General features: G+C 31.5%; 1 protein-coding gene across 1 annotated transcript in view; it reads left to right on the top strand.

The window, feature by feature from the left end:
* Nucleotides 1–1615: 1615 nt before the first annotated feature.
* LOC134696731 (WD repeat-containing protein 19-like) overlaps nucleotides 1616–14965 on the top strand; it is a 30506-nt gene continuing 17156 nt past the window's right edge. The window contains exons 1-15 of the mRNA XM_063558658.1: nucleotides 1616–1733; nucleotides 3575–3669; nucleotides 4099–4164; nucleotides 4652–4777; nucleotides 6185–6283; nucleotides 6654–6867; nucleotides 7293–7405; nucleotides 7855–7936; nucleotides 9254–9345; nucleotides 9932–10287; nucleotides 10525–10631; nucleotides 11121–11246; nucleotides 11457–11606; nucleotides 12441–12521; nucleotides 12843–12909. Coding sequence (XP_063414728.1) covers nucleotides 1728–1733; nucleotides 3575–3669; nucleotides 4099–4164; nucleotides 4652–4777; nucleotides 6185–6283; nucleotides 6654–6867; nucleotides 7293–7405; nucleotides 7855–7936; nucleotides 9254–9345; nucleotides 9932–10287; nucleotides 10525–10631; nucleotides 11121–11246; nucleotides 11457–11606; nucleotides 12441–12521; nucleotides 12843–12909 — 1780 coding nt within the window. The 5' untranslated portion in view covers nucleotides 1616–1727. The remainder of the gene's footprint in view (nucleotides 1734–3574; nucleotides 3670–4098; nucleotides 4165–4651; nucleotides 4778–6184; nucleotides 6284–6653; nucleotides 6868–7292; nucleotides 7406–7854; nucleotides 7937–9253; nucleotides 9346–9931; nucleotides 10288–10524; nucleotides 10632–11120; nucleotides 11247–11456; nucleotides 11607–12440; nucleotides 12522–12842; nucleotides 12910–14965) is intronic.

Below are 14965 nucleotides of genomic sequence, written 5' to 3'. Positions count from 1 at the left end.
GGCAGAATATCCTCATGAAAAAATGGTGATATTATACTAGTTTCGTAGTTAACACAATATTGCAGGACAATTCCACTAATAACTATTTCATTCTTCATAGAAAATATTGATATAAAAGGGGCAATACTTTTCTAATATTTTAAATAAATTGCTTTATATTTCTTGACCAATTTCAATGGGGTTTAATTCTTGAATTCTAAGGGTTCTTTAATATACCAATCCAACCGTGTATTAAGTTTTTGGATTCAGGGCCCCGTTTTTAAATTGAGGGTTCAAAGGGCAAATTAAGTGTTTAAAAATTAAACTTTGTTTAATTTCATCAAAAATTGAATTAATTATTGGGGTTCTTTGGTATGCCGAATCTAACCATGTATTTTAGATTTTTAATTTTTGGTCCTGTTTTCAAATTGGTCTACATTAAGGTCCAAAAGGTCCAAAGTAAAACGTAGTTTGAATTTAACAAAAAAAAATAATCTTATGGTTCTTTGATATGCTGAGTCTAAACATGTACTTAGATTTTTGATTAAGGGCCCAGTTTTCAAGTTGGTCCAAATCAGGATCCTAGATAATTATTTCTGCTTTAAGTTATCTCACCTTGACCTTATTTTCTTGCTCAGTTTTGCATGGATCATGTACGTTAAATTTATGTGACTAGTAATTTCAGTATGACTTAATTGAAGTAGTATCCATTGATTTATGTTGAAAAATATAATAAAATGATAGGTCATCGCGCATTTTCTCACGCTACAGGACGTGACAAAATGACATATGTTGTATGGTTTATACAGGAAAAAACACCATTTTGTGATTAGAAACTAAACAAAATGATAGAATTGTTAAATAATTAGTCAAAAGATAGCTCTCAAACAATGCGTTGAGAATATTAAAAGAAAAGATAGGGTCACCGTACGTTTTTTTTTCGGCTAAAATACAAAATAGGAAAATTCCATGTAGAACCCTTCAGAAAATGCACTGTTTTAGAGCTACTTCCCCTTAAAATGCCATTTTTATTTATTTATATAAACAACCAAAAATGATCAATATTTGCAAAAATATAAATATATATAAGTTATATTCTTATAAATTGGTTCTTTTAAATGAAACTTCACATTTAATATCTGCATTGCTGCATCAAATTTTGCTATTTTGATAGAAAATATGGACCTTTGTTTCCCGTTTTTTACAATCCAAGATGGAGGAAGACACCCATACCAACTTTTGTCGATTGAAAACAGTTTTTTCTTTCAAAAAGTTTAACATAACTATGACATATATTAGCAGTGAAACAAAAGGGTGAAACAAACATTTTTTTCTCCAGGTAAAAAACAAATTATTTTTTTCTATGAAAACTGGAAACAAACTTTTTTTCCCAAAAAAATCCATAGGACAATTATTAGTATATTAATCCCAGAAGGCATCCATAAAAAGTGTGAATCACCCTGGCCTTCAACCCCTATAATATAAACTTTTTGTATAGAGTTAACGCTGACGCCGCCGACGCCACCAGATCACTATCCTTATGTAGAGCTTTCTACCGCTCAACATAAAATATGAATTTTGGAGGTGAACCTTGAATGAAGAAAGTTATACAGATAGAACGAGTTATCTACCATGATGGGAATCTCCAATCTAAGAAATCACAAAACGATCCGCATTCCTCAGCGATCTGTTTCCAGTGGTGAATATGTACACAACATTTTGAAAAGTATTAACTGCAAGCTATCACAATGAAGGTAACTATCTAGACAGTTTGATGTAATATTAATAGTTAACCACCGACCAGAATTAAACTTTAAAGTCGACACTCAAAGTCTTTGTCAAAGATGTCCAAAGCGACTTTGCCAAAGCCTAGGCAAAGGCAAAGGCACAGGCACTTGTTCCTATGAAGATCGACTATCCATATAAACTATCCATAGGAAAGTCGATCTTCCTATAGATAGAAACAAGTGCCTGTGGGCAAAGAGCATTTTGTGAATCCTTTTTGTCATTTTGGAATTTTTCATTATAAATAGTGTTAGTAGAAATTTTAGATTTTTCCTCTTTTATAATACATTTGTACTTATCTAGCCCATTCACCCAGCTGTTTTTGTTACCATCTAGATCACCTCAAACCGAATCGGGGTTCGTTCGCACCATTCACATTCGCACCCTATCACGTTCGCACCCTACACGTTCGCGCCCAATTTTTATTGGTTTTGTGTTTAATAACTTTGTAATCAAGTTTTGACAAGTGTTTTCCTATAAGTATATTTGTTGTCATTGTCCTAAATTAAAGTGAGACAATGTTTTTTTTTGTGTTGAATAAATCTTGATCTTGTTTTGGTTAAGTGTATTGCTAGCTTTTATTTCATTGTATAAAGTGAGAATATGACAACGTAATTTTTTGTGTTGAATAAATTTTAATCATGTTTTGGTTAGTGCATTGCTTTTTTTGATTTTTGTTTCATTGTTTAAGATCAAAGGGGCCAAGCTGTTAAAATATTTTGTGTTTTTTATTTAAAATCTTCCATGTACAGTGTATTTACTAAAACCAAGCTAAATACATGCAGTATTTACATTACAACAATCTTGATTTTATAATTATTCAAATGGAATTTTATTCAAAATTGGGTGCGAACGGACCTTGGGTGCGAACATGTAGGGTGTGCGAAAATGTGTTGGGCGGGAATGGATCTGATACCCCTCAAACCCAAATACTAAGTAATTACTTAGTCTAAGATTACTCTGATGTCCAACAGCTGTTTTGTCAGACAAGCTGCGGTCGTGGGACGTCAGAGCTCACTCCATAGATGCACTGCCTTGTTGCCTCTAATGATGTCTAACAGCCGTTGAATTATATAAATTGGGTATCAATGCAATTTGTTAATTTTTCAGTATATAATTCTACCGCTGCCACTAATGTTGTAAACATAGAATTTCAAGCGTTCCTAACTTATAACTAAACACCATCTTTGTAGAAAATTACACTAAACAGTCACAATTTATTCACACTGCTAGTATATTATAGACGTTACATAAAAATACAAAACACATGGCATACCCTCCGACAGTTCAAACCTTTTCAGCCATCTTGTCTTGATCATTCGTCAACACTTCAATCTCCTCTCACGTCACTAATACTGTCGATCGGTGGACATAAAAATCATGTATTTAAGACAAAATTGGTTTTAACAATACATATATATGGCTCTAGTCTTGGGTATGATGGGTTAATTTTATATTTTTATTTGAAATCTGATGTTTTCCTATCTAATCAACTCCAGGAATTTTATTTGTCCAGCAAATATCTACATGTACATTTTGATAATACATCCTTATATAAAGGACTTTCAGTAGGAATTGATTTGCAAACAATTTTACTGTTTGAATTATAGCTGTTTTATATGGCTTCATGTACATTTAACTGTATGGAAATAAATATGAAAAAGGAGTCTGCTTATAGTGAGTACAAGTCACATATCATGTTCACAAGAACTGCCTGATATCACAATGTTAAAGACCCAGTTATCTTTCTCAAGGGTCTACCAGTCTGAGTCATAGAGATGAAATTAAGTTTTTGTCATTTTCATTTTAGCGTGTTTTTACATTGACCAACAAAACACTTGGATCCCAGGGTAATTTGATATACAGTTGGCAGAAAACTTTAGGCAATTATTTAGCCACAGCAGGGTAAGTAAACCATTTTTGTGAGAAATTTCTGTTTGTTTTCTTGAGAAAAAAAATGCAAGAGCTTAACAAAGATTCATGAATTATTAAAACTTCTGAATTTAAACTGGTACTTTTTTCAAATAGAATATTTTTGGTAAATTAGATACAACATAGTTTCAGTTTTCCACTTGGGTTTATTTTCCTGTCGAATTTTATTGATCATAGTTACAAGACATGCAAGAAACATTACAGAAATATAATATTTAAGCACATTTTACACTTCAGCATAATGAATTAAAGAAAACTTTAAGTTCAGAAATTTTACCAATAATATGAGACAGCAACCCAGTGAAATAAGAATTAAAATACAGAGGACTTCTAGAGGTCAACATAGAGTCTATGTCTTTATCATATGTGGTTTTTTTTAAATATTTCTTTTTTTATTTTTAGTAATGACAATGTTGTCCGACTGTATGACAGACATGGTGAACTTAAAGAAGAAATCAACCTGCCTGGGTGAGTAAAATGATTTTCTCTTTTTATAACAGATTTATTATTTGGGATTCTTTTTACCAAGTTGATTGAAGAAAAAAAAATAATATTGGAACATATTTTAGATTTTCCTGCAGAATGAATAACTTTAATCTTTTTATTATAAGACACTAGAAGATGATCGCAAAATCGTGGATACAAGTTGACAAGTGTTGAAACAAAGATTTTGAAAATTTCACAGGTGTAATAGGTTGACTGATCATGTGCGAGGGCAAATGAGACACTGATTGATAACAGTCTCCAAATTTGGATATTTTCTTAAAAATTAGTTTTTTTCTGTGGAAAAAAAGATTGTTTCAAATAAAATTTTAAGAAGTAAAAAAACACTACATTTATACATCATCACAAATATTTCTGATTTTGTATGGTTTCAGATCAGTTGTGGCTCAATAACATCAGTCTCTTCCTTGAGTGATATAGATTTATAATATTTTTGATTGTATTTTTACAGCCAGTGTACTGGAATGGCCTGGGATAAAGATGGTGACTCTCTGGCTGTTATTAACGATAAAAATGGTGTTGTTACATTATGGGATGCCAACACTACCCGTGCCTCACAGATTGACAGTGGATTCAGGTATGGTCAGGTTTAGAAATTCAAAAGTACATATCTACATTTGTAAAGTTTAAAATGTATTGCCACAATGTAACCAACTTTTACACATGTGTCTCCTTAATTTTACACTTAAAAGAACTTATACACTCTTTTTAAGATAACTGAGGCCAAAAAAAAAAATAGGTGTGTTTCCTGTTGCATGCCCCAAAAAATTAGGGTCGGTAGGTAGGTATTTTTTTTTTTTTTTTTTTTTTTTTTTTTTTTTTTTTTTGACTGGCCTGCTTCGGTTGTTTTTTGTGTATTTTTATAATCAGTTTGTTATTCTTTCAGGTTATTTTCATCAGTTCATTGTATAAAGTATACAAGATATGAATAGTCCATGTTCAAAAGTTGCAGAAGACTTGGCCAGGACTTCCAGCTTATAAAATTTTCAAACTTTTCAGAACTGATACGCCATCTGTACGGGTCAGGCTATAGTCTTACACAGAAAGCCCATCAAAGTCTGTCTCAGCAAAGACCTATTTTATAATCAGTTTCTTTCAGACAATTTAGTTCACAGAACTGATGCCAGCTTTTCTACAAATACCAAATATTAATAACATGATAGAGGGATGGGTGAAAATCTTTGAAATTTTGATTATATACTAGCTGTTTAAAAGAAAATCAATTACAAATTGAGTTTTGGGGCTATGGTTGAGCAAATATCAGATATTAAAATTAAATTTAATCCTAAATTGAACGTTTGGCTTCCCTCTTGTATTAGAAACGACTGTCAGAAGTATTAAACACACTTTGAAAAAAAAAATCCGGAATTTTTTTTTTTTTTTTTCCGGGAAAAAAAAGTTAGGGTCTGCGCCAAAAAATTAGGGTCGGTCGGGCGACCGGAAACACACCAATTTTTTTTTTTGGCCTGAATAAACTTTGATAATGTATGATTCTTTTCAGTAAAAGATTAATAAGATGTGGACCGATTACCAATGAGACAGCTATCCATCATTTGAAATTACCCTTGATGGTATTGAGTGTACCACTCCTAAAAATGGGGATAGGAGGTGAAAAAAATTACATTACATATAAATATGTAAAAAAATCCCATCCTGATGTACATTACATATGAAATATATCAAGAGTATAGAACCCTGAATCATCAGCACTCAACACTTAGAGATATTTCTAACTGATTTCTCTTGTGTGCTGTTTTTACTTTATAATACATACATTAATTTAAGAATTCACAAATTTATTCAATATGAAATTTCCAGTTTTCTACATAATCATTAATTTTACAAATTCATATCTACATTTATTTAGAAGTCATGCTGTCTTCACTCCAAATTGCACTTTAAATTCTTATAAATAAATGTGTTTATTTTGCTACCTGTGTAAAACTATAATATGTTAATGCATTCTTTATTTGTATGATTTCAGAGATACTATGACATTTCTGTTATGGGCCAAGGCAGGACCTTACTTAGCTGTTGGTACAGCCAAAGGAAACTTACTTATTTATAACCATCAAACATCAAGGTATTATGATGTGTAAAACTGTAGTTGTAGTTAATCTAAATTTACAATTATTTTTTTTTATTTTTTTATTTTGTTCACTTTAACTTTTATAGTTAATAATTTTATTCATATTTTAACCTTTTTCTTTTAGAAGTTTCATCCACTGGACTTCTTCAGTCTCTTTATTATCAATCTAATCTAAATGGAAGACAAGTCCAAATCAAAGATAAAGAAACTGAAGAGGTTAAAAGGCCTTTTAAATTACTACAATCATGTAAATTGTATTTCCTTTTGGGATTTCTTACAAGTATTTATATTTTGATTTCTTGACAGCTACATATGCTAACTCAACTCATGGAATTGATGTCTATAAAACATATTGCTATTTTAGGAAGGTACCCATTCTAGGTAAACATACTAGAAGGATAACATGTGGAGCATGGAGTAATGAAAACCTGCTATGTCTAGGTAGTGACGATAATTCTGTCACTGTCAGTAATGTAGAGGGCGACACTGTTCGACAAACATCACTACGGGCACCACCACAAGATGTACAGTTCTCTGAAATGAAAGGAGATGAAAGAAGTCAGATTGGGGAAAACACTGTAAGTTTGTGTGACTTGTTTTTAATTCTAATGCAAATATTTTGTATCAATGGTTTTGATTGGACAGCAAATAGCATAATAATCTCTAACTTCCTGTCTGTAACTAGGAGAACTGGAAATTAAAATCTTGCAATATATTAACATATGATTTCTTTAGTAATTAACAAAAATTTACATTATTCACCTGAAATTTTCTTATTGTCAAATTTTATTTCATTCTGAATAGTACAAGAATCCTAAAAATGCCTGATTTTTACAATTGATGCCGGAAGCATACCTAAGTTGTCATATAGTTAAGTTTCCAAAGAAGACAATATGGTTTTGCATAATTTTGGTTATCAAATTTTACACTGACATGATGACTAATGACTGATGATCAAGCATATGTAAAATCATTGTTAGTTATATATTTCTGTATATTGTAGGTGAGTGTAGTTATAGGAAAGAAGACATTGTTCCTGTATAACTTAAATGATCCAGATAATCCAATAGAGTTGGCCTTTCAACCAAGATATGGAACCATTGTATCTTATAGATGGTGAGTATTATACCATTCACAAAATTGAATAAAAATTTCAACAGTAAATTTGCAGATTTTCATTCAATAATTTTTTCATGTCTGAACAAAATTTTTGAGAAATTCTGAAAACTGTAAATAGATAAAAGTTTCTTATCATATTTAAATTTAATTACATTAATGGAGAATTCATACTTACATGTACATGGAAAAGATTAAGACATACAAACACTTTTGTTTTTTTTGTTGAATTTGCTCAAAATGACCCAAATTTGTCTCGGAATAACCTGCTGTCATCAAGCATCAATTTCTTTTAAAAAATTACATCAAATATTTTAAATTGAGATGCAAAAGTTTACAGGAACTTATTTGACTTAAAGTAACGGCTGAAAAATTTGCATACAAGTGTGAAGATGTCTTAGAATAAGACACAGGGAGTTTTCACCTTATATTGTATTGGTTACTTTCAGGTATGGGGATGGTTACATCATGATAGGATTTTCCAATGGTTTCTTTGTAGTAATATCTACACACATGAAGGAGATTGGACAGGTTAGTTTGATTGTCATGGTAACAGTATTATCTTATTGATTCAATCTTCCTATATTTAGTTTTATATTAAAGATTTAAAATTATATCATTATTGTGACACCATTATTCGACTTTACAACTTGAATTTTATTGTTTGTAATATTTACTTTTATTTATAAAATGGATAGGTGTAAGTTTGGTTGTCAGTGTTGCATCATGATAGAAAATATTCAATCAAACTGTGTTTCAGTACCCCTTATTTAAATAAAATTGTACAAATAAATTGAATTGCCATTTATTCACACAGAAAAAAGTTAAAATATCTATTACAATATACATTTTACTAATTTATGATTGCTTTATGGTGTATTGTCACTTTCTATACATTTGAACCCCTTGCACAATATTGCAATTATTTTTTTTGTAAACTGGTTGTTTTTCTGAAATTGTTTAACATCTAACACTTTATTTAATTGATTTTGTATTTACATTGTGTCATTAGATCAAATTTATTTATTTAGTGTATGTTCATTTGTGTTAATATAATGTCTTTTGATTGAGTTAAGCCATTTCAATCGATATTTTTTAGTGACGATTAGTGTTTTTTTGTATGTTGTGATGTTACACTATTGTTTCAGATAAGGATGACGGTCGGTACCTATTAAAACGTTAAGACCTGCTACATTTGTTTGCACCTGTCCTAAGTCAGAAATCTGATGTTCAGTATTTGTTGTTTGTTGATGTGGTTCATTAGTGTTTCTGGTTTTTTGTTTTGGTATAAATTAGACCATTTGTTTTCCTGTTTATATGGTTTTAAACTAGTTATTTTGTGGCACTTTAAAGCTTGCTATTATCTGTGAGCTGAGGATCTGGGTTAAAGACCAAACTTTGACCTTACTTTTACAAACTGTGATTTGGACGGGGAGATGTCTCCTTGGCACTCATACCACATCTTCTCATACCTATATGCAGCAATGATTAAGAACTGAAGTGATCTGTATGCAGCTGAAGTGATCTGTATAGATAATGTTAACCAAATACCTAGTCCACTTAGATCATATGTCAGGCCAATAGAAAAATCATGACATCTTTAGTTAGAAATATGTTTGGGCATGACATACACAACATTTTTTTTTCAGGGAAATTTGGCCTGATTGAAGTACAAAGAATGTTTCAAGAAAATCCCTGGTATCTCAAGTACAATTCAGTATAACTTACAATCGTGTTTGATTAAAGATTGTTCTTAAAAGAATTACTGTTTGTTCAAAAGTTATTAAAAAAGAATCAGTTTATCAACTAAACACTAGTATTAAACACCTTTTATGTATTTTTCAATAGGAACTTTTTCAAGCTAGGAATCACAAGGATAATTTGACATGTATTGGAATATCGACTTCACTAAATAAAGCGGCTTCTTGTGGGGACAATTGGTAAGTTTACATTTTTTGAAGCATAACCTTTTTTTACTGTATCTTGATTCCCTTATTATAAAAAAATAAATAAGTCTTGTATTGACTATAATTTTAATGCATAAATTTTTCATAAGCTTTTATGATTTTCTTATGAAGACATCAGCTTTATATGCTTATGATATAAGTGAGACACAAATACCAAAGGGATATTGAAACTCAAATGTTGACAAAGCCATATTAAAAACAAAACAAGAATAAATGAGAATAGTATACAAACCACAAGATAGAAAACTAAAGACTGTCAGTCTGGTCTTCAAGGAAATGACTTACAAAAACAAATTTGAGAAGGAAGTTTAACACATGATATATAAATGGTTTTTGAATGCTGATACAACTTAAGTTATAGAATTAAACAATTTTCTAAATTCATAAGACTGTAAAATGTTACAGTTATCTATTTATAGAAAGAAGATAAATCCAAATTTAAAAGCATTTTATAAGAAAAAAACTTGAGACCTTATATGATTATATAATTTTTTTGTATTCATTTAGTTTAAACATAAAATTAATGAAATACTGATTTAGTCCAAATATTTTGATTCAGTGTAAAAATCCATGATTTATCTGATTTAAAAGAAATGTTTGCCATCATCCAACTTGACGATGAACGTGGATTGGACAAAATAGGTTGGACAGATGACGGACAACTCTTAGCCGTCTCATCTAACCGTGGAAATTTACATGTGTACCTAACAAAACTCCCTATGTTGGCCTCTTGTAACCAGACAAGGATCGCTCATCTGACATCACTGTTAGAAGTAACAGTAGAAGATAATATCCAACAGGACCAACCTACTGCCATACCAATAGATGTAGAGCCATCATTTGTAGGACTTGGACCTTATCACTTGGCTGTTGGCATGAATAACAGAGCTTGGTTTTATTTGATGGGAGATGGTGGTATGAAAATAATGATTAATTTATGTTAAATTTATGTTTTAGCGAACTTATTTCTTATGTTCTTTTGTTTACTGATAAGTAATGCCTTTTTCAAATTCACAAAAACTTCTCTGGAAATATATCATTACAGTCACAGAGATTTAACAAAAGATATCACGACAATTTATGTTTTTCATTATTCATTACAGTTTGACTACCCTAAAAGCATATATTTGAATTTAAAATACTATATTTCAGGGATAGAAAAATTAAAAGATCGTGAATACCTTGGTACTGTCCAATCTGTGTGTCTTAATGCTGATTACGCTGCAGCAAGATTTGAGGGAAAAGTCCAACTTCATATGGTAAATATAACATGTCTTACTCAGAAGATTAACTTTACCAGTCTGTCTGTCATGCAAGTTTGAGTTTATTTTAATATGAATACATTTTTTGGGACAAGAATTACTATTAGAATTTATTTTTGGAAAAATGTTACTTAAATTCCTAACAGCCTAAGAGGTGCTATTGGTTATACTCTAGAAGGTATACAAAAGATTATAAAAAGCTTCAAACTTCATTTGTAAAAATTGGACATCCATATATACTGATTACTTCTCGGTACAATAATTCCAACAAATAAAGTAAAGTTTTTTTACAAAACAGGATTCAAGATTATTGTTCGCATTTGATTTCATGAAATTTTAACATTGTACAGAAATAAAGAAAAAAGATTTTAAATTTTTAGTAAAACTTGCAATTACTTATAAACATATGATCTGGTTGACTTAGTAGAAAGTATAATTTTTCTAATTTTGAAGATGGTAGATGATTTTTTTTCTTTTAATTTCTAGATAGAAGGAGAGACCCAAGGAACCACTGATGAGAGAGAAACAAAAATATTCCCCGAGAGAGATCAAGATGACAACAGAATAACATGTCATGCTATTACTCCAGAGTTCCTTATATATGGAACTGATGTAAGTCTGTCTTGTTACTATGGTAAATTCCAGTTTACTATAAATAACTTGTTATGTTCATAAATGAATAAAGATGTGAAAAAACGTGGAGAAAAGAGAACAAAGTGTTTCTTCACAAAGGTTTATTATATTGCACAGTGTTTTATCAAAATGATTCATTTATTGAAGCGTAAAAGAAGACTTTATAAATAAATATCTAATTATTTTCAGAATGGAGGAATAAATTATTTCTACATAGAAGATTGGAACATGGTGAATGAGTTTAGACATATAGTAGGAATAAAGAATATCTTCCCTGACAGTAGTGGCACTAGAGTCATCTTCATTGATAACAAAAGTGATGGATTTGTTTATAATCCTGTAAGTAATAAGACAGAAATTAAAGTGATGGTTCATAATCCTTTGATTTTTTCAAAAAATCCAATTTGTTTGACATGTTTTAAAATTTATAGGTTTACCTATAAAAAAAATGATATTAAGTTTGATGAACAGCCAGATTGAGAAGTTATATGATCAGTATTTTAAATATATATATTGAAGACCTGTTGGTGACCTTTTGCTTTCTGCAACAAAAGTTGCAGGCTCGACAAAAATGACAACTTAACAGGACAGGACTTAACAGGACAGGACTACAATACGTCTATGTATTTTAAATATATATATTGAAGACCTGTTGGTGACCTTTTGCTGTTGTGTTTTTTTCTATGATCGGGTAGTTGTCTATTTGACACATTCCCCATCAATTTTATATTCAGTGGCAGATAAACAAAAATGAAAAAAAATTGGAGTACTGCTTTAAACTTGAATAAAATAGGGTGGATTTTGATTTTAAATAACAGATACAGCTATACCTTTATAAGGATTCACAGTGGCGGATCCAGCCATTTTAGAAAGGAGGGTTCCCAACCCAGAGTAAAGGGGGGGTTCCAACTACATGCTTCCATTCAAATGCATTTATCGGCCAAAAAAAAGTGGGGATCCCGACCCCCACCCCCACCACCCCCCCCCCCCCCCCCCCCCCTGATCAGCCACTGATTTAATACCCTGGCCATTTATAGGTTTATATTGTTAGTATATTTATTATTTCAAATTACAAAGGCAGACTTTACTCATAACAGACCTTCAAATCTTATCCAAGAATTGTATCAACCTAAACTGAACAATTACTCAATATTTGTTTTGATATCATTGCAGGTGAATGACCAAGTGTTGGATATACCAAATTTTCAAACAACAGCCAAAGGTGCATTGTGGGAAAACTGGGCACCAGATAGAGTAAGTTTTCTTCATAGATTCTATCAGTGTATAATCTTATGATCAATAAGCTCACTTTTTTTATAGCAATTATCAAAGTTTAATTGCTTAAAAAATATGAACTAGGTTGAAAATATAAATTCCCAAGAATGAATTGCCTTTCTGTTGATGATGATACTTATGTTATATTGATTTCATGATAACAGATAAAGCAGTAATTTAAGACCACACGAGAACCAGGGAAAACATGAAATATAATTCTAATTCGGTAGAAAAATGTACTTTAAATAACAAACGAAATGCTATAAAAACTTTTAACTACATGAATATATCTTTTCACAGGGTGTGTTTATTACTTACGATGATGAAAAGATTTATACCTACATGTACAGCCGAGAGAGTATGCATGGTAAGTTGTTTATATCATAATCACACAGATTTCCTGTAAGCTTGTTATTATTCTCTGATGTACTTTTTGATGCCCCATTTATGGGCATTATGTTTCCTGGCCTGTGCATCGGTTTGTTCCTCCATCTTTCCATCCGTCTGTTCCACTTCAGGTTTAAGTGTTTGGTAGAGGCAGTTTTTGATAAAGTTGAAGTGCAATCAACTTGAAACTTATTACACATGTTCTTTATGATACGATCTTTCTTATTTTAATGCTAAATTAGAGATTTTACTCCATTTTCATGGTCCACTGAACATAGAAAATGATAGTGCAGATGGGTCATCTGTGTACTTGGACACATTCTTGTTTTTACCTGAAAATGCATTATAAGGCTTACTTCTAAATTTGTCTCTCTTTATAAAGCTACAGCATCAGTTTAGTCCTTGCTATCATTTTTTTTATTTGATGGTGAATCATTTTCTAAAACAAGAGAAGATACTGTAAACCAACTTATTTTCATGAGGGATTTATATTTGCAAAATAAAGTATCCACAAGTTGGTTTAAAATACCCTGGGCCAAGTTCGGATGGAACTCGAGTTCTAAATAGAGTTTCATCTGAAGGGTAAATAATTTTGAAGATTAAGGTCTCTAGATTACCGAAAGTACAAGGCCTCTACTCTGAATATGTTTTCAATCAAATTTGATTAGATTGATGTCATATCATCCGGGATATCGAGTCAATCACTAGGAACCCTGCCACAACCCAGGGCTCCTCGAGTGTTAATGGCAGGAAAGCTATATCCAATCATAACAGGTGTGACCATGTCAATCCCATCTTCTCTAGATATCCATCCGAACTTGACCAGTAATGTGGTATCCAAATGCTGAGGTCCTTTTTGGATTGATGTCATATCATCCGGGGAACTTAGTTAACATAGGACCCTATGGGAAATGCATACAAATGACTTCTTTCAGAGAACCACTGAATGGAATAAAAGCAAACATGGCATGAATGTTCCTTATAAGGAGCTGACCAAGTGTTGTTACTTTGTAGCTGATCCATCATCAAAGATGACCGCCAGCGGGGGACTTAGTTTAACATTGGACCCAATGGGAAATGCATACAAATGACTTCTTTTAGAGAACCACTGAATGGAATAAAACCAAACATGGCATGAATGTTCCCTATGAGGTGTTGAACAAGTTTTGTTACTTTGTAGCAGATCCATCATCCAAGATGGCCACCAGCAGGGGACTTAGTTTAACATAGGACCCTATGGGAAATGCATACAAATGACTTCATTTAGAGTACCACTGAATGGAATAAAACCAAACATGGCATGAATGTTCCCTATGAGGTGCTGACCAAGTGTTGTTACTTTTTAGCTGATCCATCATCCAAGATGGCCGCCTGCAGGGGACTTAGTTTAACATAGGACTCTATGGGAAATGCATACACATGACTTCTTTTAGAGAACCACTGAATTGAATAAAACCAAACATGGCATGAATGTTTCTTATTAGGTGCTGACCAAGTGTTGTTACTTTCTATCATCCAAGATGACTGCCAGAGGGGGACTTAGTTTAACATAGGACCCATGGGAAATGCATACAAATGACTTCTTTTAGAGAACCACTGAATTGAATGAAAGCAAACTTAGCATAAATGTTCCTTTTTTAATGAGGTGCTGGCCAAGTGTTGTTACTTTGTAGCCAAATTTTATCATTTTATATGATTTCAAAAACCCAAGTAGAATCAGGTGAGCGATACAGGCTCGTGAGAGCCTCTAGTTACATTTACCTGTAAGAAACCAGTCAACATATTACCTTTGTAGTAGTAGTTTGAGCTTTGCTGAGATTTATTTATGAATTTCTTGCTTGTTTGTGGTAATGTTTGATATTTATTAACAAAAAGTTCATGGTTAAGTTTTTCTATCAATAAAACTTGAATATCCTCTACCAGTTCAGCTTAATGCGATGAAAGTTTTTGAAAGTATAAAATGCTCAAAACTCAACAAATATCAAGGAAAACAAAATTTTCTTTTTCCTGACTATTCACTGATCTTTATTTCATGA

The sequence above is a fragment of the Mytilus trossulus genome, chromosome 14 (genome assembly GCF_036588685.1).
Source record: "Mytilus trossulus isolate FHL-02 chromosome 14, PNRI_Mtr1.1.1.hap1, whole genome shotgun sequence".
NCBI classification, from domain to species: domain Eukaryota; kingdom Metazoa; phylum Mollusca; class Bivalvia; order Mytilida; family Mytilidae; genus Mytilus; species Mytilus trossulus.
Note: the sequence above shows the minus strand (reverse complement) of the source record. Positions and strands in the feature narration are given on the sequence as shown.